Source organism: Anguilla rostrata, chromosome 17 (assembly GCF_018555375.3).
Source record: "Anguilla rostrata isolate EN2019 chromosome 17, ASM1855537v3, whole genome shotgun sequence".
NCBI classification, from domain to species: Eukaryota; Metazoa; Chordata; class Actinopteri; order Anguilliformes; family Anguillidae; genus Anguilla; species Anguilla rostrata.
The window spans coordinates 21,940,253-21,966,709 of NC_057949.1; the positions used below are offsets into that span (position 1 = coordinate 21,940,253).

The 26,457-nt window shown below is 45.6% G+C and overlaps 1 protein-coding gene and 1 long non-coding RNA gene across 2 annotated transcripts in view; both read left to right on the plus strand.

The window, feature by feature from the left end:
- Positions 1–26,457, plus strand: part of LOC135242861 (uncharacterized) — a 78,254-nt gene that overhangs the window by 44,597 nt on the left and 7,200 nt on the right. The gene's annotated exons all lie outside the window — the stretch shown is intronic.
- LOC135243714 (dexamethasone-induced Ras-related protein 1-like) lies at positions 20,291–21,961 on the plus strand. The gene is made up of 2 exons (XM_064315708.1): positions 20,291–20,712; positions 20,940–21,961. The coding sequence occupies exons 1-2, from the start codon at positions 20,442–20,444 to the stop codon at positions 21,464–21,466; spliced, it is 798 nt and encodes a 265-aa protein (XP_064171778.1). The 5' UTR covers positions 20,291–20,441; the 3' UTR covers positions 21,467–21,961.

The following is a 26,457-nucleotide window of genomic DNA, read 5'->3' on the forward strand; positions in this document are numbered from 1 at the left end:
ACACTCGCAGACACTTAACACTCAGAGGACTGCAGGAAAAATAAGAAGTTCCCCGTCCTCTTATTAGACCGGCCTTTGATCAGACTACGGACAGACAGACAGACAGAGCACTGAAGCAGGAAGCATTTTCTGCCATTTTCCTCACCGTCTGTACGTCTTTATGAATTCGTCTTTTGGTGATTTGAAAACGCTTTAAGCACCAAGAAAATAAGGAATGGCAAGGATGAAGAAGATGATGATGATGAGGATGATGATGATGATAATGTTAATTATTACTACTAATTCATGACTGATAATACTACTGCTGGTGCTGCTGCTGCTATTATTGCTACTGCTGCTAATGCTACTGCTACTACAACTGCAACATCACTGTAGTATAATGGTCAGGTGACTGTGTTTGCAACTCCCGGGTTCTACAGTTAATTCCCGGCTGGGGCGCTGCTGTTGTAGACATCAGCATGGTAACAAACCTGAATTTCTTCTGTAAATTCCCAGCTGTACAAATGGATTATATATAGAGCAATGTACTCTGAAGAATGGGTGTATTAGCTGCTAATGTTGTTGCTAATAGTAAAGGTGCAATGGCTCGCTTGCTGTTCTGGGAGAAGGGCGTTTCGCATTATACCAGAGTGGTGCTTGTGCAATTCCGGTCCAATTATGAAGCACTTCAGCTGCAACAGTACCCAAAATGCACTTAAAATGTGACATTATGTCATTATGTGACACCCTTAACCCAGTTTTTTTTTGTGGGGGGCCTGTAGTTCATCCTTTCTTTGTTTTTATTATATGACTATAGAATGATTTTAAAGGCCCAGAGTCTTTATTTTTTGGTACTGGTTGAATGCAATGCTTCGTAATGCCATCTCCCCTTCTATTTTGTGAAAGCTCTTGAGCAGGCACTGTATAGGTGTTCAGAGGTCGGGAGGTCAAAGGTCACTGAATGTATGCTAAAGGCTTAGAGCTTAGTTTGTCACTGTTGTATTGTGTTCTGCTGAGCAACAGTTCAGTGCACTCAATACTTTACAGAGGATGTGTCGGTCATTTTAAGTCAGGGTTCTGTAGGGTGTTTCATCACGAATATTTAAAACAATTCAGTTCAGCATTTTTTCAGGAAGTTGTCTTGGTGGATTGAATAACTTGTTTAATTTTTTTAAAGCGGTCACACTTTCCAATACAGCCAACACATTAACTGGCTGACCAGCTGAAAAGCTTTCTTTCAGGACTATTGCTTTGCTTAATGCCCACGTGCTACTTCAATATCCACTTCGTTCATTAAGATTGCTTGATCCCAACGCAGATCCAGTGAGTTCCAGGATGGACTACATATCTGACTTCTGACTACTTCCAGAAGCCATTAAGCATTGACTCGCAATATAACGCGCTATATCTTGCTGTTTCCTCCACAGTCTCCGGTAATAGTGATGCACATTGGCTGTGGAATGGCTGTTTCAGTGGGATATGGCGGAGGGGCTGTGCTCCAGATCCAATGGCGGTGGGGGTGGTGATGCGGCGGGGGGGCGGGGGGGCGGGGGGCATCTGCTGCACATGCACAGAAGCTGGTCGCCCCAGGGGGCTGCACCCAGGGAGCAGGAGGGTAGCAGTGCTCTGTCATGCTTTCACCATAGAGCCCACGACTGCGGAGCGTGGCTAACAATCACAAAAGCATTATCCTGGCAGTGGGGTGTATATATGTGTGTGTGTGTGTGCGTGTGTGTGTCTGTGTGTGTGTGTGCGGGTGTGTCTGTGTGTGTGTATGCGCTTTTACATAATTGGGTTAGGTAAGTGCAGTTCTTGTCACCAGCAGAGCGACACAACTTTGTCAAAGCCGCCATGCTGGGCCTGTCCCAGAAGGCCGGGCTGTTTAGCGGGCGCAGCGGATGTAGCGCGTACGTCAGTGCATCTCTTCCACGCCTTGACCTGGATTTAATCGCCATCTGTCCTCAGAGGGCGACAGAGGGGCTCTTCCTGTTAAGGCCCCGTGCTGGTGTATGGATGTGCCCAGTGGGCCGGGATCAAATTCGGACCGTGCCGGCGCCAGCTGTGGCTGGTAGCCCCGCGGGGCAAGGCATGATTGATTCGTGGAGCATCGCTCAGGCTTAGGGAGGTAACACTTGGTCGCCTCTCACTGCTCTCTAGTGACTCCTACTGGTCGAATGCAGTAGCTGCCTCCACCTTGGCCTGCCTTTTGAATTGCGAAGGAATCAGAAGTGGTGTGCTTGTTTGCGCCCTCAAAATAAATATCAGAGGTTCTCAAAACTCCAACTTCTGGGAAAGGAAGAAAACTGAGTATTTTGTTTTGTGTCAAAAATGTACATGTTTTTGGGGGGCAGTGTAATACAGTTTTTAATAAAGTGGGTCCCCCGATGGGCTTTGATGACACCGTATTTAATGCAAATACAGGATAATAGCCATCAGTACAAAATCAAACTGAAAAAAACGTTAAAGAAAGCCATTTTACATTACTCATCTAATTGAAGAGATTTAAATTGAGCAAAAAGTTCAGCCCTAACTGAACTGAACATATCAACTTTAACATATGTCTTTGGCAAAAGAAAAAGAAGTCTTTTTAATATGAATTTAAGGACAAATATTGATGGAAGTCTGCCAGCAGTTTGGCTGCGTGTAGCTCCTTTGGTTGGGCTGAGGACGTTTTGCCATGAATCCAGGTCAAACCCAGCATTTGACCTTTGACCTTTGACCTGCATGAATGTGGGCCAGTAAGGCAGTTACTCTCAGCGTCAGTTAGACCGATTGATCTTTTAGCCGTTGAGACGGCGCAGGGACCGTGGCCCATGGTGACACAGGCAGGACGCAGACGTGTTTCAGGGACGAGATTCCGTACGCAGAGCGCCAGGAGGAGACCCCGCGCCGACCCCGGGCCAGGTGCGTTAACAGGGACCAATAACGCGCCATTAAGAAGAAACGTAGAGTATAAAAGGGTTTTCTTCCGGACAGACTGGGGCGGCAGTGACGAACGGGCTCATTGTCCTCTCTCTCTTGTGCGGGGTCGATCGCGGAGCGCCGAAAACGCGGCTCGTGCGACGCGGCGATAATGGCGCCTTTGTGTTCGGGATCCGGCGCTGTTCGGTTAATGACCTCATCGGCGATGTGAGGTGAGGCCTTCCTTAACGGCGCTAAGGGGTCTGGAGGAGGATGGCGGTGAATGAACAGCAGAGAGAGAGAAGGGCTCGGAGACGTCCAATTTGGTGCCTTAACGAGGCCTCTGATTCGGCGATGGTGCTAGGCAGGGGCCATCTCCACACCGGCAGCAACCGGCTCAGACGTTAGCCGATAAATCAAGAGGTTCGAGAAAGACGTCACGTTTTTGCCACTGTAACTTGCACTTTGGGCAAATCAATGTATGCCACAGTGCAATTTGCTCTGTCAGGGGCTTTGTCCTGGAAAGGTGTTTTGTTTAAGTTTCACGGAGAGAACAAGAACAGACAAAAAAAAACAATCTACATGTGCCTGTAAATTGCTCAGCTTTCATTATATAACCAAATGACTCACCCCACGATGTAAGAGCGCTTCCTTCCCAAAGTCCGACTGCGCGCCATTCGCCAAGTTTAATTTCTCAGGGTGTGAATGTGGGTTATCCTTTGTCACTGAGCTTTTGTCGAAAGGCCAAATTAGGCCAGCCGGCTCGCAGGGGTTGTAACCTACATTGTCAGCAGCGCGTCTCCTTGCCGTCGGCGTTCCCTTCTCTTAGTCCCGTAAACTCCATATCTCCCGTTAAAAGATGGATGGGGATCCACAACTTAAAGTATTACTCATTTAAATACCCTGTGCGATTTAAAACGTACTGTACACATGCCATTTTTAACAGTTACATATAAACAAAGAAAAGAAAAGAAATATCATAAAATCAGGCAGTCACTCCATTGACAGTGCAGAATTCAATGTTGTTATCCAGTGTGACTGATGTGAATTGCGGAATACATAGCTGCTTTTATCCAGATGACTTACATAACATGTATTTTTACATTGTATCAATTTGTACAACTGCATATGTTTGTTTGTTTATTTATTTACTTATTTGACTGGGACAGTGGGCAGCCACTTGGCTGTCCCAGAATTAGCTATCGAGCTAAATTTTAACTGTTGTTCCTGGGCAGGTAACAGTAAAAGATAGAAGTCAGGTTTAGTATTCTTGCCCAAGGGTACAACAGCTGCAGCCTAGGAATGATCTGAACAACTTTTGAAGACCTTATTTCTGTCATGATTAACAAGGTGATTTATAGAAGATTCTTCACCTATCTGTCTATCTGTCTGGCTGTCTGTTTGTCTAAAGATATGTAACATTTTAAAAAATGTGATAGAACACTTGATTACAAACTGAATTGGCAGATCGCAATAGCTTGCTATCCTAGACTGCTTCTCAGACAGTGAACATTAGTTTCCATTCTGATTTTCCCTGACTGTCAGCTTAGAGGTCCTATTCCAGAGGTGGTGGTGGCGAGGTTCACTGGGATTGACCAGTACTTGTACAGCCAACAGCACATCATAAACTCTTTTCCTCACCTTTATTTCTCAGGATTTCTAGGTGCCGGGAATTGTTTAAACTGCAGCATTATGAAAAATAAATTGTGCGTGTGGGGTGTGCTACATTGTTTAAAGCAGCTACATCACCTTAGTGGCAAATGAAAACTTTGTAAACCTGACTGGGATGCATTTAACTAATTTACTCCTGCTCCTGCAGTTGCCCTTGACCAAGGCACTGGCCTCAGGACTGGAGTTGGTCCCCGGGCGCTGCACTGCGGCTGCCCACTGCTCCTAAGTAACTGGGATGGGTCAAATGCAGTGGACAAATTACCCCACGGGGTTCGATAAAAGTATATCTTATATCTTATATCTTATCTTTAACTAATTTACTTTTTTTTTTAAGTGAGCGATCACTGCCATACCGGGCAGGGCAGGCTCTTTGGCTAAAGGCTGCATTCTACTCTTTTTCTTTTGGAAGAGAGAAGACTGTTTGCCCTCCTTTCAGATTTTTGTCCTCAGATTACTCAGATAAGTCGAACTTGGAGAAGGAGAAGGCAACAGGCTCGCGTATGGCTTCAGCGTCGGCCGCCCGACGGACTGCCGACGTCTCGCCGACCAGATGCTACTCGATGTTGACTCACTCTTCTTCTGCCGAAGCTAACACTCATGCTCCAGGCATCCAGGCCAATGCGATTTGTGCAGAATGTCCAGGAGAATATCCAGGCCAATGTGAACTGTACAAAATATCCAGGAGAATATTATTTGTACAGAATATCCAGGCGAATATGATTTTTACAGAATATCCAGGCGAATATGATTTTGTACAGAATATCCAGGCGAATATGATTTGTACAGAATATCCAGGCGAATATGATTTGTACAGAATATCCAGGCGAATATGATTTTTACAGAATATCCAGGCGAATATGATTTGTACAGAATGTGACATATTAAAGACAGGCAGGACAACGGTCACTTTAACAGGGCCTCAAAGGTCAGCCGATATCAAGAGAGGTCGCTGAATACTGAACACAGATGCGCTCATGTGCTCGGTCAGCCACGCTATCGAAAGCGCTGGGCTTTCCTCGGCCGAACGTGCACCAGCGCCGCATGCGCCAGCCACAGGCCCGACACGCCGACCCAGCCAACCGCACCAGCCGCGTGCGCCAGCCCGATCGCCGCACCGCTCCGCGTGCGCAGCACAGAACGCCCGCCCACGCCTCAGCGATCGCCGCCGCGTGGTTCTGTGTCTGCGGGAGAGTTCGGGGCCCTGCTCAAGCCTTCCTGTTTTCGCCGCGGTGTGCGGACAGAGCCGCGGGCGACCGCGCCGTGCCGCGGTGATGGGCTAGCCGCATGCTAACAGGGCAGACGCAGACGCAGACGCAGACGCAGATGCAGACGCAGAGCATCGGCTCGGCAGCTCCTTACGCGGGACACCGGCTGGAGCGGGGGGCCTGCACACGGACGGGGAACAAGTCATTTCTGCGTGACCCTTCGGTCATGCCCACTCCTTCGGTCATGTGGCTCGCCCAGATATACGGGTTCCTTTCTCTTTTTCCCGACACAAAGAAAAAAGAAAGAAGAAAAAAAAAGCAACAAAAGACTTTTGAATCACACGCAGGTGTATTTTTGTATTTTCAGAGAACAGCTGAGGCGTTGCTCAGAAAGGCTTTTTGGAAAGAGCCTTGCGGATCCCCCGAGCGAGCCGCCCTGCCGCGAACGTCATTACGGGAACAGGCGGAATCAGCCAGTGGCGGCTCTCTGTGCACAGCGGGGCGGGACGGCTGCATCATCCGCGCGCCGCTGACCGCGGAATGGACCGTCGCCTCACTTCCTGCGTCGCACGAGTGCTGGTTCACATTCGCGGTTCTCTCAGATTTCGTCCCGCTCGGCTATTGGGGCTGCTTTTTTTTCTCCTGCTGTTACTCAGCACTTAATCGATCGATTAAAATAATCGATTATGGACCTAACAGACTTCCGCTGGTGGTAATTGACTTCTGCCTTGATCTCAATTTGGGATTTTAGGATTAAAACGAAAAAAAAAAAACCAGCAGATCCCATTGCACTCCTGGACTGGAGATGGATATCGCAGACCTTATATCGACTGTGTGGTATCGTGGTTAGGGAACTGGGCTTGATAGGGAACATCTCTGAGGTTGTAACCTGTATTAAATAAAATGCCTGAGTGATGGGCCATCGTACCCTTGAGCGAGGTATTTTGCCTGAATTTCTCCCGTGAATATCCAGCTGCATAAATTGATTGTATATCAAAGGTGTAATCTAAGTAAATTGCTCTGGATTAGAGCATCTTTTGAATGGCCAATGAGTGGCTTAATATATATATTAATATTAATGTATAAGTTTTTGATTCTGCCCTTCAATTTAATTTAGAAAATTAACTGTATCTGTCAAGCCATTTTCTACAGCCAGGCAACAGTATGGGAAGGCGACACAAAATCTTAATCTTGTTCACGCCTTTTTAATCACGCAATTCAAAATGCAGGAAAGTTTACATTGCAGCAGTTAAAGGTCGGGAATTCTCGCCATGGCTCAGGCCACAGATTGGCTGTGCTCTCTTTACGATTGCAGGTGCCTTCGGTAGCGTGCATGCGGCTAATGCAGACAGATCATGGGTCTCATAATTGCGACTGACAGAAAGATGAAAATGGGTTTGTGTGGAAAAACAGCTGAAAGCGTGTGTGGTGTAGACAAGCTGTGGCGACAGTGGCCGAGGTGCTGGTGGTTGCTGTGTGCTGTTGCTATGTATCACCCCCCCTTTTTTTTTCTTGTTTTCATCTTGCTGTCCATGTGCTTTCAAATGGCGGGAATATAGAAAAGGAGAGGAGAAGGGGTGAAAGAGGAATGCATAATTTTTTTTATGCAATCATCTTTCACAGGGGTCAGGGGTCAGTGACTGACAGCACTTGTCGGGGTTCACGAGTCCCCACATCTCAAACTAACACCAGACTAAAAAGCCAGTGTGGGGTGACCCTTCCTGCACAAAATGGCTGTCACAATTCACCCCTGAGTTTCTTCACTGTGAAGAATTTTTAGATCATGAGATGAAAAGCATGAAATAAGTGCTCCTTCTTCTTGTTTTTCTTCTTCGTCTTCATCATCTTCTTCGTTTCCTTTTCTTATTCATCTTCGTATTTGTCCCTCTTCCTATTCCTCTTCTCCCTCTTCTCCTGCTTCTTTTCTTCTCCTTGTTCTGATTCGTCTCCTTCTCCCCCTCATTATAATAATGATAATTGCGGTAATACTAATCTGAAACACTGTTAAGGCGTGCTCACAGTGAGAGTAATCCTGTGGCCATCCCGCCAGTTCCTCAGGTAAATGGGCCAATGAGAGACTGTGGCTAGCATGGGGAAGAATCGATAGAGGATGTTACACTGCAATAGACCTGTGACTATATTAAATACTATTTTTCAGTATTTAATTTCTTGGATTACGTTTTCTCTAGGAAAAAGGGATACTGTCTGTTTGCAGGTGATATGCAATATTGGTTTGTTTTCAGTATTAGGTCACTTTGAGTGAAAACATGAAAAATGTTCTATAACACAAACATCTCAATTTATGAGCTGGTTTTGAAAGCTTCAATTAAATATTTTCTTGGACTGTCAGAATTCACTGTCCAGTCCTATACATCCCCTAGACACATAAAAATAAACTTTTGCAAGAATATAACCTGGGGTGTATAAAGAAATAATAAAGGAGTAGACAGTTTTACTTACTATTTAATGATTATTTAAGGGAACTGGAAATAGGAAAAAGTAGAAATGAAGAAGGCTTTATTTTCATCTGGTAACACGTAACTGCAGTTGTGCTGTGCGACCACAAATAAAAATGCATTTTTAAGTCGTAACTATCTGGATTCAGCGAAATAATTTTGAGTCCTGTATCATTGTGGTGAGAACCCACCCTATTTATAGTTCTAAATAACACGCAGCGTGTTCTGTCATATTCTGTATTCAGATGGCTTGTACTGTACAGACGCTATGAGTCGTGGTTTGGCGCGCTCACGAGAAGACAATCACGAGATAATTACAATTATATAATTATAATGTGTGTCACATTGAGCAGCAGAACTCTTGTTCCCCAGCAACGATTAAAAAAAAAGACCAAAACAACAAGGGGCTCATGTGACTTTCAAAATAATCTAACTCCCGGTGCTTTCTGCCATTGAGATGAGATGCTGTCAGTCAGGCTGCATGCGCAATGGGTAAATTGCTGCTCAGCCAGAGGCTGTGCCAGAGCGCACATCTGCAGGGCTGATATTTTGATTGATGACATTCGTCCCCTTTATGATGCGCTTCCTGTATTATCGAGGCTGCAACAATGAAACTCAATCTTCTCCCGCTGTGCGCCGCTTCGGGTATGCGATGCTGGGAGTTGCGCAGTGCACACTTTTTTTTTTTTTTTTTGCGATGAGATAAGGAACTTTGTTCAAGGTAGAAACATAAAGTGGGGCTGCTAACGCACTAGATTTAGGCATAATCACGCACACACACCGTGCTCTGGAACTAACTGTGCCAGTGCCAGCTGTGCCAACCTGGCCTGTGCCCAGGGAATCTTCAGGAACAAGGGGAGGGAGGGTTCGTGGTCAGTGGGTTCGTCAGCGTCTTATCGCCAACCGACAGCTTGTTAATCGGACGTTTGCGGCCGGTGTTTGTAATACGCACAAGATCAGGCAAGGGGTATCAAGCACCGATCTTTCTGCACACCAATCTGAAAAAATGCGTTAGCCCATTCAGCTAAAGGCAGATGCTCCCTAGCGAAGGCGCTAGTGTAGCATAATAGTCAGGTGGCCAGGTTTTGGGATTCGATTCCCTGCTGCAGGACCGCGGTTGCACACCTTGAACAAGGTACTTAACCTGAAACACAAAAAAAGTCGGCATCCAGCTGTATATCTGGAGTGTAACTTGTTTAAGTGGCTCTGGATCAGTGCGTCAGCTCAATGGCTCAATGTGGCTTTTGGGGTCTGAGGGAGAGACGTCAGCCGTGACGGGCCATGCTGTGCTGGCGGGCGGCCCGCTTGCCTCCACATGCACCAGCTGCAGCCGGCCGGGGTCGAGGGGGGGCCGGTGCTGGCCGTCTGCGCCCTGGAGGAGGAAATCGCAGCGACGGGCGAGCGATTAGGATGAGCTGTCTCTCCATGTGGGGACGTGCCCCGACGGGGGCCGCAGCGGAGGCGGTATCCGGGACACCTGCGGAGAGGGGGGGGGGGGGGTCTCCTCCTCCTCCTCGCCCCGTGGGAGGCGCTCCTCCGGCGGTTCGGGTGCCCGCTGGGTTACCCGACCGGCCACTGCGCACGCGGCCTGTGGAGCGATGACTGTGGCTCAGCCGTGGCACGGCGCAGCAGAGGTGAAAGGGCTGCTGGCAGAACATGCGGTTGGGAGGAAGCGCTACGGTGCCAGCGCTACGGTGCCGGGCGTGATATAACCGATGAGGCTGCAGTGGTAGGGGTGGGCTCTACATGAGGAGTCATGAATGATGAGAGCAAAGGTAGCTGAGCTAGCATTCTTTTGTTTATGTGTGTGTGTGTATGTATGTGTGTGTGAGTGCACGCATGTGTGTGTGTGCATGCATGTATGTGTGCGTGTGTGTGTGTGTGTGTGTGCGCGTGTGCGCGTGTGTGCTGTGTGTTTCCTGTAGATGGCTATTAGTTGTTCAGGTGAGACGGCTCCATCTCCCCTGATGTTGTATCACTGCTGGGAGGATTATTGATGGCCCCGCCCCTCCCCACCGTCATAGCAACCGCCTGCGAAACAGCATTTAGAGGAGACCAATCGGGACAGTCAGAATAAAACACCTCAGTGGCTGCTGTAATATTCATCCTCCCATTTTTATGTTTTTTTTCTGTTTTTTTTGCTTTTGGTGACATCTGTGCTTTTCTCTGTCAGCTTTGTATAAAGTTGCCATGGAGATAGCCCATTGTGGCTTGTATCACCACACATAATCCTGATATAAAATAGATTTGCAGGGTGGTGTGTGTGTGTGTCATAATTTTTAATGCCAAAATTATCTTTCAATATCTGTAGTAATGACATTATTTCTGTAAGAGATTTATGAGCTTTATGATTGTACATCTAGAAGGGAATATTACTCCAAAGCTGCTTCAGACACAATGGTTAACTTAGACATATATCAAGAAGGTGTTTTCAAAAATGTCCAGTCCATATAGTGCTTTTTGCAGAGACAATGTCACACAGATACTTTACAGACACATGAAATAGGAAAAACTAAGCAAGACTGATCCTGAACCCTCAAAAATCCAGCAAATGAGGTATAAAAAAATATCCCTTCTGTAGCTGGAAGAGAAAGCACTCAAACAGTGGTGAGAAGAAAAACACTCTGTTTAAGTGCTCAAATGAATATCATTCTTATAGTTCTGATATTTTGCCTTTTATTAACTGAAGCTAATGACTGTAAAATGTGCATTGCATGTAGATGGCATACATCTGTTTTCACAGCTGTATGCTACTGATGAAATTCAGGTTAAGTACCTGAAGTACTCCAAAGTGTGTGACTGCATGCTTGCCCAGTGTTTTGAACCAGCAACGAAATCTCTTTTGAAAGGGGGACCTGACATAAAACACAAAGTTACTATGTTACACAAGACAGTAGACAAACAAGTTACAGATGTCAAATGGAGAAAGAGACGGCAGTGTAACAGTAATTAAAACCAGTGCAGAGGTTAAAAACAGGCGCATATTTCAGTCACAGGACTCATGAATTGCATGTTTGATGTCAGGAATTGAAAGTAATTTCAATTTTAAGTTTAAGTTTAAGATTTTTTTGAAGATCGTTCCAACTGTAAGGTGCAAAATATCCGAAACCCATCTTTCCAAATTCAGCAGAGGGACGAAGAAGCACATCACCTCACTGGAGCGGAGGTGATGATTGTGTGTATTTCGAATTAGAAGACGATTCTAATTCCTGAGGTGGGAGGGAAATGTGGTCAGTGGCTTGCCTAACCTTTCTAATCCCCACCAGGGGCATCGGTGGCTGTTTTCGTCCTTACCAGGAATCTCCCCAGGCAACCGCTGCCCTTAAGTTTTACACGCCTTCACTTGATTTACGGCTACTGTAGCAATGAATACTTATGTAGGCGTAGTGTGGCTGCAAGTTGTAATCCAAGGCCCCGAGTGATGTAGTTAGCAGCCAATTTCCCCCCCTTAGCCTAGCGCTTCTGTGTCGGTCATCCAGGTCTTCGGCGGGCTAATGGGAAAACCGCTTGGTGGCAGCTCCCTTTCCATTAGCGCGTTTCGCAGAACGCACACCTTCTTAACGGCGGCCTAAATTCTCACACCCGCCCCCTCCTTCTCTCCCTCGATCCCCGTCCGCCAACGCAACGCAACACCCCCCCCCCCCCCTCGTATCACATTAACCCAGTTAGTCCAAAAATGTGCGTGGACCCTCGTCGGTACCCGCTGCGGGCGAGCAGACGGTGCGGCAGAACCGCGCAGATGGAGATGCAGACAGACGAGGGAGGAGAGACGACCGGCGCTAGCTGAGTGGAGTTGGGTCTGAACAGGGGGTACAAGGAGCGTTTGCTGAATTTTAATTCATTTATTATTGTTTTTATTTTTGTTTTGGCCGTTGGTTCGGCGGCCTCTCAGCTACTGTAAGATCGCAGTCGACTCATGTTGGCCAAGGGAGCTGATTACTGTACATCAGTGCTGAAGAGGGCAAATGCATCATGTTGAAAGTGGGTTAAATAGCCTGTCACAGTGTGGGCGTGACTGTCATGCATAAAGGCACATTTTGTATTCGGCGGTAAATTAGGGTCTGAATTATTTGCTTAAGTGGCATTGGTTTCTGCATGGAACTAGGTCAAGGGCTGGGCCCGAATCGTCATTTCTGATGTGATTTCGCACCCACCGGCGACTGCGGGTGTAACAAAATAATCCCACCCCCCACGGGGAAACAGCGGGACGGGGTTTTCATCAGAAAGTTTCTGGTTTGATTCCCCAGGAGTCCACTTGAGTCAGGTCCCCTTCATTGGTTCAGCTAATGTCTGACAGTCTGAAAAAGCACACTGTGTGCTACAGGTCGCACCGACGAACGAACACGGTAATGGTAATAAGCCAATGAAGAGCAAGCTGGTCCGATGATTTGTGCTTGTACTAAGGCCACGTCTACGTTCTGTTCCAACGCCCCCCCGGCCCCCCCCCCCACCCCACCCACCCCCACTTTTACCTCAGTGCACTGTCATTCAAACAGTGAGCTTGTCACCCAGGCGTGGTTACGACACGGTCTCACCATTCTGCAACTCGATGTAACAAAGCAAGCTACCTCGAAATATAGCCTCATTCAGATGAGCAGTGCTGCTCGATGGCGATGCTGAATGGCGACCGTGTTGTTTCAGCACCGAAAGTGTTGTCGTGTGGTAGGGGGGCGGGGGGGGGGGGGGGGGGATCTAGGACATGCTCCTCCTGCTTGGCTGCGCCTGTTATGAAACCTGGACGGGTCCTAATTGTGGCCTTAATGTCGCCAAAAGTGAATTTCTGGCACCCATCCTTGCATTAACCCACTTTCCTATAATAGGTGCCTGGAGCGATGGGGCTGTAATGTGATTCTTGCTGGATGGCTCGGTGGAGTCGAGAGCATTAATTTTTGCAATCATTAAATCAGAATGACTGTCTTCCTGTGTTTAGGCTTGCGTAGTGCTAGCGCCATTGTCACCGCCGTGTCCTCTGAGTGCTTCTCTCTGTATTGAGGAGGTTGTTCCTGTTGAAAATGTTTTGGGGCCAGCAAAACAAGACGGCTCTGAACTGTGTCTGATGTGTACTGGATGCAATGTGTCCTTTTATGCAGGGTTTGGCCCAGGTCAAGAGTAGCCTTTTAGTCGAGGATGCATTAGTGCAAGCTCAGAATAGCACGCATTACACACCACCTCAGCAAATTCATTTCTGGAGATTTAACAGCGAAAAATCTCGCCTGCGAGCTTGACCAATTAAACCGACTCCTAACCAAGCCTGATCATGCATGCAATCATCGAAATATATGAAAATAAATATCAAAATAAATGAATACATTTCCAAAGTTAAGATAAGATTTATAGCTCTGTGGTGAAGCATGCCTGCCATCGCTCCAGAGATCAATGGTGCAACAATGTTGTTGATGACCTGGGGTGGCAGGGTGGCAGGGTGGCATGGTTAAGACCCTGGGGTGGCAAGGTGGCATGGTTAAGAATGGTTCAGAACCTGGGGTGGCAGGGTGGCATGGTTAAGAATGGTTCGGACCCTGGCATGGCAGGGTGGCAGGGTGGCATGGCTAAGAATGTGCTTTTGCATCATGGCACGTTCAGTGGACAGGTGGGCCAATGACTTTCTACCCTTGAGCAAGGTACTTTTGTTTTATACTTTTCTGCTTCGTTGTTTGTTTTGTTGCCTTTGCCAGCTCAGCAGTTTATCGTTGTTAGGCACTGCTTTTGTTCTGTGTTTATGTCTGTGTTTGTTTCTTTCCAGTGCTAATTGCTTTCTGGAGGAGTAACCCTTCAGGTGAAGCTGTTTTCGTGCTGGGGGGTTGGGAGGCGAAAGCGGGGTCACATTAATATAGCCCCATTGTCCTGGCCAGTATCTCTCTCGCACAGTCGCAGAGGTGGTAATGGCTGTATCTGGGCAGCTCTGGGCTGAGCTCGGCTGAACTGAGCCGTTCTGCTCTGAGATGTGCTGGGCGGGGCGAAACCGTCGCGGCGGGACGCTAACCCTAACCCTAACCCTAACCCTAACTGAGCCGTTCTGCTCTGAGATGTGCGGGGCGGGGCGAAACCGTCGCGGCGGGACTCCCTGTTCTGTTTGTTTTTTTGTTTTTTTTTTCCAAACCTGGAGCCGGAGGGACGGGGACACGACGACGGCAGAACGTTTCAGAGCGAGTCGCGAAAACAAAAAAAAAGCACTTTTTCCTAGAACAGGGCGAGAACAGCGCCCTCCCCCCACCGGGGTCTTTGTTCGGAGCGCAACGCGATACGGTCGCGGCGTCGTGCCGAAACAGCGGGGCACGTGTCGCGCCTCAGAACACGCAGGCCCGGGCTGGACCAATCAGCTCGGCCCGTTGGGCGCATGCGCACGCCTCCCTGGTTACGCGAGCTCAGTGCGGCGCTGGCGATCCCTCAGGTCCTCTCACACTGCCCCGGTGTTACACAAACACGGCCGCACGCTCCTTCTCTAATGACCTTTCCCGTTTTTCAGCTGAGACTGCTTCATTTGGTCAGATTTAATCGACCTTTCAGCACTGCGTGTACACGGTTCAGTGTTCAGTGTTACGTCAGCTGAAGATTCTGTGAGGGTCCGTGACATAGAGTCATCACCGTAACCAGCTGCCCACAGCTTGCTATGTGGCTCTCTCTAAATAACCAGCTCCCCACAGCCTGCTATGTGGCTCTCTCTAAATAACCAGCTCCCCACAGCCTGCTATAAGGCTCTCCCTAAATAACCAGCTCCCCACAGCCTGCTATAAGGCTCTCCCTAAATAACCAGCTCCCCACAGCCTGCTATAAGGCTCTCCCTAAATAACCAGCTCCCCACAGCCTGCTATAAGGCTCTCCCTAAATAACCAGCTCCCCACAGCCTGCTATATGGCTCTCCCTAAATAACCAGCTTAGGGCAACACTTATTGCCCAGACACAAAGACAGGCCCACAGGAACCGTCCATACGGGATGCAGTGCTGCCTCCAGTGACCAGCTATGGTTTGATGTGTTTCAGTAATCCAGCGGGATGGCGTGCGATGCACTGCACTCCAGTTCGGATGGAGAACACATTACATTACATTACATTACATTACAGGCATTTGGCATACGCTCTTATCCAGAGCGACGTACAACAAAGTGTATAAACCATAACCAGGAACAGGCGTGTTGAAAACCCTGGAGGGAAGCACAGTTCAAAGTGCAGGGAAGGACCGCGTAGTTTAACTTGGACCCTGTTAATCTGATTAGCACGACAACACGAGCGACGCTTCTGAACAGCCTCTCCACCCTCAGCGCCCCCACCCTGTACCCCGCGCCTCGCTTGGCGTGTAGGGGGACCGTCGCGTTCGCGCACCGCAACGCGCGACGACACGTCAGAGGCACCCGGGCGTCCTCCCCAGAGGACATGACCCGGGCGCGCACCGGCCTGGCGGCCGCGGGCACCCCTGGCGTGACCCCGGCGGGGAGCCGTGAGTCATTTGGTGCGCGACGAGCCGCGGTTGGAAAGGTTCCGGCGTACCGCCAGATCCCTGAGAGGTGTGACCTTTCTGCGAATAAATAAATAAATAAATAAATAAATAAATAAGCATCGCCGAGCAGATGCAGATGATGGTCAATTTCTTGGCTAACTGTCGTCTGAGATAATGAGCTGCACCCTGTTCCTTCTAAATAAATAAATGGTAGAAAGTCGCTCTCCGTGTAAATGTTGAACTGACTCATCGAAAAAGCTGCTCGCCTCTCACCCCTACCGCTTAAGCACAGTAAATATGGGTTAGTGTATGTGTCATAATGTCCGCCCCCCCCCCCCCATCGCCATCGACATTATGTGCAGGTCATGCTACTCCTCCACACAAATACATCAGCAAAGCAGGGTGTTCAGCGCAGTTGGCTGTTTCTAAAATGAGTGCAAGGCCTAAGTGCTGGTGAAGAGGCCTCAGCCGTTATTACCTGTAATGAAGCCGGTCTCCATTATGGCTTCCCAGGGCTTGGGCATAAAGAGGAACGGTGCGGGGTTCGAGACAGGCCCGGTGTGTTGGAGGTCACAGGTTTTGAAGCCAGGTAACACACACACACACACACACACCCCTAATGACCACCTCAGTACTCCCAGCATTCACTGCAGATGACCTACTTACCCATCGTCTGTGATCATAAGACCCAGATCTGGTTTAAACGAATTTCTGAACCGACGTGGTGGACAGAGTCTGTGGAGCATAGTTTCTGTTCAGTCAGGAATTCATGATTATCTTATTGAATTAGATTTTCAATTGAATTTCAGTTCTCTTTTTGACTGAATTGAGTTTAAGTTGACCCCAGCCCTGCTTTCTGCTCTGGGTAGGTGACAGTGCACTGTATATGCTGTTTAATGTCGGGTGGGTTAGGCCGTGTACCTGGCTCCTGCATCGCTGTCTCGCCACCACCCTCTATTTTAGCATCTCCTATTAAAGCCTGACGGGGTCTTTCGATCCAGGCGGGAGAAAATCGATGCTTATTTCATCGGCTGTTTCCCCCTGGGCAAAGCGTCCGAACTGCGGCCCGAGCGCTCACACGCTCACCCTCTCCAGGGGGAGAGCAAGCTGTCGCCTCACACACATTAAACAGACATTAATGGAGCCGCTGGGTCACTCTGTCTGCTGGGGGGTTGGGTTCTAGCGTACGGTACTGAGACTGCGCCTGGGGACCTCGCAGGGTGCTGCAGGTTTAACCCTAACGCTGCCCCGTAATGGGAAGGCTCTCAGCCAGAAGAAACTAATAGCGGCTCTTCCAAATTCATCAACTAATTTTCAAAAGAGTGCATTTTGTGTGGCTTAGCAAAGCTCTTTCTCACGTTCCGCTAACTGCCATTTTATATCTATGAATGAATCAATCAATGAATCCATCAATCAATCCATTTTTGTTGTCCACAAGTTCCAGTTTGATTGCTACTGAGATATATATATATATACACACAAAGATACAAGATATATTTAGACAGATATCTATATATAGATATACAAGATACAACACATGGAAATGAATACATTTTTTATAGAGTAGTATTTAAATACAATCAGTAACTACTGTATTTAATGCATCAGCCAACTGAGCAGTTGTTACAATTTGAAATATAAAATTGTCACAGCACTGTGTAAAATAAGTATGATTAATGAACGTATTAATAAATAAATTGTAAATAAACAGACAGCTGTACTGAAGGACACCTGATACCTGGCAACTCTATGTAGTTAGCAAGCTAATTGACCATAATTCATGAAGTGTAGGCCTGTCAGCTACTTCAAAGAATCTGAGACACATGGCTGTACTGACCTGTTCTGACTGAAGCTTTTCAGTGTTGACTTATTCATATAGGAAACTCACTCAGGTGTAGAAGAAATAAGATCTCACTAGATAGCAAAAATATTTTAATAGGCCTGCAATCCCTGCTTGCTAAATATGTTTTTAAGAATGTTTCTTTCTATGTGGTGAACAAGGCAACATTGTTTGTTAGATTTTTTTTTTTCAGGTTGCAAAAACATTTTCTTGCAGAAAAAAAGGAGTGATCATGGACCTGTTTGCAACACAGTGGGAAAGCTTAGCTTGAAGCTTTGTTTTCAACCTTGCTGCAAGGTTGTAAAAAGTTTAAATAAGGTCTTTGTGCTACTTGAGGGAAACGCAAGATTGTCTTCATTGTACATTGGAGGGTATGAGGAGAGCTCTAACATAGAGACTCATCGGATAATTGGGGCAAAAATCAGGCTGATGTCATTTTTGTTTTTATTATGTTTAATGAAGTGACCTATTTTTAGTTCTGTTTATTATCTAGGACTAACATGTGAATGATACCATCTTATCTTGTGTCTACTTGTGGCAGGGATAAAATTCTTTAAAAGGTTGCTTTTTGTGTCTGTTAAATGGAGGGTTGTTGATAAGTGGAGGTTAGTGGGCACACGGGTGTTCGAGGGCGTTGGACATTGTGGTGCGGTTGGGGTGTGGGGGTGGGGTTTGTAAACAGTCCCAGATTGAGGGGGACAGTATCGGCTGGTGTCTGTCATCACTGCCTCCTACACCCGTGAGTGGGCTTTTCGGTTCCTGCCTCTTTGTCCTCCTGGAATATGGCTGGCTGCCCACGTTATTCTGACTGGGCCTCTGCTGCCCAGTACAGGCAAATGACAAACTCAGATGGGTTGAGTGGTCTGTTCTTACCTTTATCATTTTCTTTTAAAATTATGCTTCAATTGCATAACATCCTGTTCAATTAATTCTCAAATCCCCAAACCCAAGTTAACTGAACTGCCGTTCAATTTACAAAAACATGCATGTAATTAGCTGATTAGTTTTACGATTGATTGACAGGCGAAATCTCACTAGATTGTAAAATGCTGCAAATCATAACATCTGCCTGCAGGGAACTAAGGCTTTAAAAGTGATGCGTAATGAGTAATGAGTGCGATCTACATTAGGATGATTGCAATAGCATAGAAACACTTTTTTACATATTTTAAAGATCATTGCAATACGTGTAAATATAACGGTCATACCCTTTCCTCTGTTCATTTCCCAACATTCGCGGTCATTGCGTTTGTTTCTTGTCAGTGCGGACAAGCACAGAAGTTTTTCTGCAATACATATACGTAAGGTTACGCTTTGAATGTGTCAAGTAGGTCTCGCATTTTCAACGCAAACATTGTGTATTGCGTGTGCACACATCAATAAATGATCAGTACACGAAGTCTGGAGGACTAAACTCTAATAAATGTATGTAAAATTGTATGTGATTTCTGGGATTGGTTTTGCTGCAGGGCTACTTTAACCCAAAAGAAGTATGCTGCTTTTGAATCGTTTACAAATACACGCGCAACAAATTTCCGACCGTAATGTAGCCTACAACGGCTCTCGGTTACAACTGTCCGCTCATGTAGCAGTTCGTCTGAATCGAAACAGGAGCGCCCTCTTGCGGATAGAAAAAACACCCGACATCTGTTGCGCTCGTTTTCGTAGCGGGCTTCAACGGCTGAGAGCTGCTACTCGAAACTGTTTCAGGGTGAATACAGAAACTCAACTGCTGGACAAGCGTCGAGAGGCGAACAAAGAAACTTTCTATGCTTTATAATGGGAGCTGCATCTCGAAGGAAATGCGTTTCTGTTCTGTTGAAAGGACGTAGGTCTGCTGTATTGTTCTGCATAGCCTACCTAATGAAGTCACGAAGGCTGGTCAAAGATCAGTCTTATGTTTTAATGCGAGTACGTGTGTACAAACGAACATAATTATCATTAACATGCATACACCACATACGTAATCTTCTCCTTCTCTTCATTATTATTATTATTATTATTATTATTATTATTATTGTTGTTGTTGTTGTCGTTTTTGTTATTATTATTATTATTGTTTTTGTTATTATTATTATTATTATTATTATTATTGTCGTTGTTGTTAGTAGTAGTAGTCATAGTAGGCTAGCATTAGTATCATGATGATGGATGATGATCATCAACAACAACCGCATCATGATCATTGTCTATGTCGCTGTTCGCGTTTTCAGTCGAACAGTATTCTCAAACGTGGCCCCAGTAATTTTAGTTAAACAGGAAAAGAGTAGATTGAAATGTACTTTTTCTTCGGATTATTAAGTTTAGTGTTGTTTTATGTTGTGAATTGTTAATTGAAATGGAATGTTAACCTCGTTTAGCTTCACTTCAGCATTTCTCTATAGGCTTTTCGATAACTTGTAGCCTACTGGCATCGTGACTGACAACTGATCACTGATTAAAATTTTTTTACTTTAGGTTTGCCCAAAAACATTTCCACTGTTAAAATATTAATTTATGTTAGGAATAAATTCAGTTACGCATATACAGAAGCCTTTTTTATTCGCAATAGAGTATTTTTAATCCGTGCTTTTAGGAGTTGGTCGGCTTTTCAAAACGCTCTGTACAGACTAAAAGGTCTTTATTTCCAGTGTTTTCATCTTCGTGTTTCTGTGGAATAGTAATCCAGCCCAGTTTTCACAGGGGCTGACGCAAAAGTGAGCACCTGCTAACTACTGTCCATCCACAACACCCCCCACCTCAACTCTCTGACGCGCTGGGGAGGAGTGGCCACGGAGCCCTACATTCCCTATATAAACCCATCCGTCTCACAACACAGACTCAGGAAAGCAACAGTGCTCGACAGCTACTTGTCACAGAAGCCCAGTGAATTAAACGCGATACCAACTTTCACATCGTCAATCTCTCGCAGCATTTACATTACGAAGTTTTAGCCCCAAGGCACATCTTGCAAATATGATCAAGAAAATGACGCCTTCGGAGAACGAGTTCGACATCCCAGCAAAAAACTGTTACAGGATGGTAATTCTGGGTTCAACCAAAGTCGGTAAAACGGCGATCATCTCCCGGTTCCTGAACGAAAGGTTCGACGACCAGTACACACCGACCATTGAAGACTTCCACAGGAAATTCTACAGCATCAGGGGAGACGTTTACCAATTGGACATTCTGGACACTTCTGGAAATCACCCTTTCCCTGCAATGAGGAGGCTGTCCATTCTAACAGGTGAGCTGAGTTTTAAACGAAACAATGCATTTTAGACAGATAAAGCAAAGTAGCCTAAATTATTTTCTTGAACCGTAATTGCTCGTGCGCGGTTAAAATAACACTTCGCAATTCTACTGTGAACAAGTAAAAATGCACGAGCGTTCTGTCTTATTTGAACATGTGTAGCCTTTATAACCACCTAATATTTATTTGACACTAAAATGTATTCGCTTTCTGTCTTGCAGGTGATGTCTTTATCCTGGTATTCAGCCTGGACAACAGAGACTCCTTCCAGGAGGTCCAGCGTCTGAAGCAACAGATCTTCGAGACCAAATCCTGCCTGAAAAACAAGACCAAAGAGAACGTAGACGTTCCCTTGGTGATCTGTGGAAACAAAGGCGACCGTGAGTTCTACAGAGAGGTCCAAGAGGATGAGATCCAGCAGCTAGTGGCAGGCGACGACCAGTGCGCCTACTTCGAGATCTCGGCGAAAAGGAACACTAACGTGGACCGCATGTTTCAGACACTTTTCACCATGGCGAAACTGCCGAACGAAATGAGCCCAGACTTGCACCGGAAAGTTTCGGTGCAGTACTCCGACATGCTGCACAGAAAGTCTTTCAGAAGCAAGAAGCTTAAAGACGGAGATGCATACGGCATCGTTGCGCCGTTCGCCAGGCGTCCAAGCGTGCACAGTGACTTGATGTACATAAGAGAAAAGGCCATCGGCGGTGGCCAGGCGAAAGATAAAGAGCGCTGTGTCATCTGCTAAGAACTGTTCTGCGAGTGTGCAGGAGAACTACTACAATGACATGTGAGCGCAACTGCAGTTGTTGCTCGTCGCCCTGCGTGGAAGTCCAGCGGCAAGAGACCCTGAGAGCTTTGACAGGAGCTGTTCGTCACGGTCCTGAATCGTGAGGCTTCGCGACGAGGAAACATGTTATGTTTGCGACCTTTTTTCTGCGGCGTCTTAGCACTACATACATAGTGATGTGTCTTCAGAGAACCGGGACTGAGCTGTTCATTTCAACAACACGCTAAGAAGTCTGTGTTTAAGAGTACTTTGCAGAAAGGTGGAAAAGACATTCGAGCTGTGGGGAGGAATAGACCTACTGATGTTTACATTTTGTTATATTTTATAACAGATCATTTTGAATGTTTGTTTTGAAATGAACAAATTATATTGTGAATGTATATTTATTATCACGTCAGCGTTTACGTTTTCGAGAAAAAAGAAAAGTATTAAAAAAGAAATCCTAAAACGTAACCCTTGCCTCCTGTTTCTGTGTGCATGCGTGATATGTTATAAATGAATGGCAAACTGCTAACACACAACATATTGCTAATGTCTTGTCGAATCCTGAGTACTTATTCCAGAATAACGGAAAATAGGCTTTGTAACCACCAATCAGGTCATACTGATTTTCAGTTGCAATAGTTTACATACAGCATACATTTATAAAAGTTATTTTCAAAGAGTGCATATGTAGAGAGCTCATCTGCAACCACTGAAAATGGTGAGAGTTTGGTGCCATAAATCAATCCCACATATTCCGCCAAATTAATCAATGACTGACCTAACATGCAACCCCCCCGTAAATCTTTTAAAACTTTTTCCCGCGTCACACGTTACATTCACATCACCCTGAGAAAAGGCACGAGAGACGTGTCTGCTCTGCACACTCCCGGTTCATGGTAAACCAAACAAAGGGGGCATACAATGGTAGTGCTTCTCACAGGGTGAGAATGCGCTCGTAGATCACAAAGTGATCTCCAAAGCGCTTTCCACGTTGGGTGGGAATGTTCTCTGACTGATAGGCTCTGACGTAGGATGAAAATTGTGCTTCTCCAGATGTCTTTTGAGATGCTATCTTGAATTGCAACACAGACATGCGCCGCTGCATGCATGCATGCACATGCAAAGCATGTGGATACAATAGTGGAAAAAAATACAATAGTTTATTCTTGCTGCATTTCAGAAGAAAAGCAACTGAATAGCCCTGTTTGCACTTACATTTTTAAAATATAACAATACAACTATTAGTGTATATAAAAGATAGAAGAGACTGTAGCAGCTCAATTAAAGCTAAATTTGTTGTATGTGTAGCTATGTTGGACAAGTTTATGATATTTTTAGAAAGCATTTTGTTTTTTGGGCCTGACTAACACTCTCTGTCCAAGCGCAAATTGCAATGCTATAACTTTAAAAGAGTGTACAAATCAAACAGTCTACAAATTTATTCAGTATCCTGTCACCTCCAATTTGAATGCGAAGATTGAATGTCTTCATCACCGAAACGCCATTAACTGAAGTAATAGTCTTAGTACGCACAGTAATATGCTAACCTGGAACCTATCAATATTTGCCATAAACTTGGTCTCAGCCGAATGCAAATGTTAGTCTTTACCTTCACCAACAGCTTGACAAGTTCAGTAATCACCAAAATGAACTGCCAAAATTAGATGTGAACACATTCATTTCAGCTGAAAATAAAATTTAAGCACAAATGTTGATTTGACAGAGGCCGCTGTTCAGGTAAAGGTGCAGTCAACTGGTCTGCCTCTTTTGTGATATTTTCTGCTTTAATTTGGCAACACTCTGAGGTTGGCCTCAGACAGCATTATTACATTTGGAAAATATGTGGGCATGGGAAAAGTAGTTGCTGACACTTGTAGAACGAATGTAGTAGAACCTCAGAACTTTCTTTCATCCTCACTATATATGAATTATTGTCTGTGTGTGAGTGTGTGTGTGTGTGTGTGTGTCTGACAACAATGAACAGAATAAGTGCTGCTCCCCATTCAACATCCTCTCATTTCGAGCGAAACATGAACTGCCACGCCCACCCCGATTGAGAGAGTGTACAGTAAACAATGCTGTCTTCAAAAAAAGTCCAGTATCCATAACAGAAACAGGAAAGACTTGGACCAACCACCACAAACAGTGAAGGTTATTTTTTTTTACAAGAAATTACTCAAACATTGTGTTTTTTTTTTGGCTTGGGAGATTCCCCTTTTCAGGCCAATTTAAAAACGGCTTACTCAGCACATTTTGGTTCTTATGGCTGAACCTTATTGATACCTCTCAGCTTTTCTTCAAGGGTTCTTTCTCAAGGGTTCAAAAGCAGTTCAGTACTTGGAACTCAAACCTGGTTGGTTAAAAGAAAACCATTCTCCTTAACCGATGTGCCATATGACACACAGGTCATGACTCACCTAAAGATTGTGCAAAAAAATTGGTAATTATATCACAGCAAATACTTTTTCTCTGCAAGTACTCTTACAGAATACATACATATGGTTCCTATTGAACTTATTTTTGTTTGAGTTGAATGTACACTGTACATTTTACTGTGTACAATAGAGGGAAGGGAAACCTGCAAAAAAAAAAAAAAAAGGGGGGGCAGGCAAACGGATCGCTAGTTGTATTTTTTTATTGCTCAGGGAGAGAAGGAGGAAGAGAGGAGTGGGAATGGTTGTGTCATGAGGCGACGCCGGCTTCCTGCCTGTTTCTGCAGAATTGCGCACTCACCTTTCGATTCCACCTATAAACCCAAAACCGCTGACTTGCCCTACTTACGGGAACAGCAGGCAGTGGCGAGGAAAGATGGGTCAGCGTGAGTCACTCTGTTCGAACGGCGTCAGCCCGCTTTGCTCTGAATGACACCAAACGCGTCTCACCGCCGATATCATGATGTAAGATAGGGCCACCCGCCATGGTCATAATAATACCATAGCTGGGATCTGTTACCTTACCTCCTCTGTCTCTCTGGGGACCTCTAAAGACAGGAAGTTGGCCTATAAAGAAAGGAAATTGTCCTTACCTGCTCACTCTGCCCCTGACCTAGTTTCCACGTTGCCTCGTTTATATTCCTTCATTTGAATAACGTACTGTGGGCTGTTTTCTGCGTCTACAGCATCGTATGAATGCGGCCCAGCATAAAACGACCGAATTGTGAAATAAAACCGCAATCTGATTTAATGTACAATAGCAGGTTTGGCAGACATGTTTGTTTTCCAAACTGGTTTGCTCTGGAAAGCAGTACACTGACCCAGAGGAGCACAGCCTGCAAGCCACAACAGCTGGGAAAGTCTATGTAAACCTTTCACCACTGGTCTCACGCCAAGGTGACCCTAGTCCTCCTGAAAGGTCACGAGGGGTGTGTGTGTGTGTGTGTGTGTGTGAGTGAGAGAGAGAGTTGGTTTTAGAGCTTGTATGATATAAGACAAATATAGTATTGATGTACACAACCTGTGGTGCGATTTAAGAAATAGGTTGCAAGAACTGTGTGATGACCCAGAAAGAGTGCACTCAAGTCATTTTTAGGTTTGCACAACCAATGGTTATCTGTAACATAATTATGCTCTTCCCCATGCAAGGTGTGAAAGGCTTTGTGTTTGGATCTTTTACTTCGGGGCGGCGATGCAAGTCGCGTTGGGTTTGAGGTCCAGGTCATGCCGCAAAGGTTCCGGTTTTTATAATCCTCCAAAAAGCCTCGGAAATAATTCCATTGACTGCCCCGTTCCCTCGAGCCACAAGCCAAGAGGAGCCTGACGCCTGTCAGACTGAAAGTGCGTCTAATTCAGCGAGGTTTGAGTCAGGGAAGCACTGAGATGTGGGGAGATGCGATATCGAACGTAAACGCCATCCGGTGGAGCTCCTGAGCAGCTTATATAACTTACAGTGGACGTGTTGCGCAGCCGCTCGCAGCTGGATATGTACTGAAATACTGCACTGGTGCAGAAGCGGGTTCGGCAGGTTTCAAGGTTTCGTGTTCAGCCTAATCCCTCTTACATGCTGTTGCCCCCGATTGTAACGGATACTTAAAATCTATCTATATATTTTATCGCGATAGCTCATGAGAAACGCAGTGCTGGTTTTTTTTTTCCATGGTAAAAAAGAAAAGAAAAAGAAAAGACACTTCAGCCATTTCCTGTTTATTTTATATAAAAATGTAATGGAATATTGGAAAATGATGACAGGAAGTGTAATTCAGTTGCCTTTTCTGTTTGTTTTTAAGCAGACGTTGCGAAGGCGAGTATACTGTACAAACACAAGCATTCGAGAAGGAAATTAAATCCACGACCCTATCTGCTATCAGAAATAACTGAGGATTAACTTAGTTACATGGAAAATAATTAAAAAGCAGAAATGGACGCACACAAGAATACAGTTTAAAGCATTTAGCGATGCTTGTGCATGGAGTTGCAGTCAGTATAAGTGGTTAGATCTCTCTCCCTCTGGGCTGTGCTTTTCTCTGATTTTTCAGTTGTGTAGAATTATTAAGTATTGTTCTCTTAATATCTCTTGATCCAGAATATGCCCATTGGCTAGTCATGATGAGATGTGATTGGCTCGAACTGTGGAAGCAGACGACTAATACCTGTTCTTAATTTCCTGAAAGATCAGAATCAGTCTGGGTCATGACCTTCAGCAGCGCCTGGCTCTTCATTCGCCCCTCAGACATTGAGAAAGATGATGTCACCATAATGATGTCATCATAATTATGTCATCATAATAATTATGGCAAATGATACACAGCAATGCTTCAAATGGAAAAAATCAAGTGTTCATGCTCAAAGAACTGTTGTGTTTTACTCTTTAGAGTTATTTATTTATGGATCAGACCTGGGTCAAATACATATTTGTTTTGGATTCAAATACTTTTCTACACTTTACTTATCTTGTCTAGTGTATTGGAACCAATTAAATACTCTCAAAAAGTGCAAACCCCACCTTCTGGTCATATTGGCAGGCTCAAT

Coding starts and splice junctions, on each gene's coding strand:
- LOC135243714 (XM_064315708.1), top strand. CDS start 20,442: ATGATCAAGAAAATGACGCCTTCGGAGAACGAGTTCGACATCCCAGCA. Junction 20,713..20,939: donor GAGGCTGTCCATTCTAACAG/GTGAGCTGAGTT, acceptor TCTGTCTTGCAG/GTGATGTCTTTATCCTGGTA.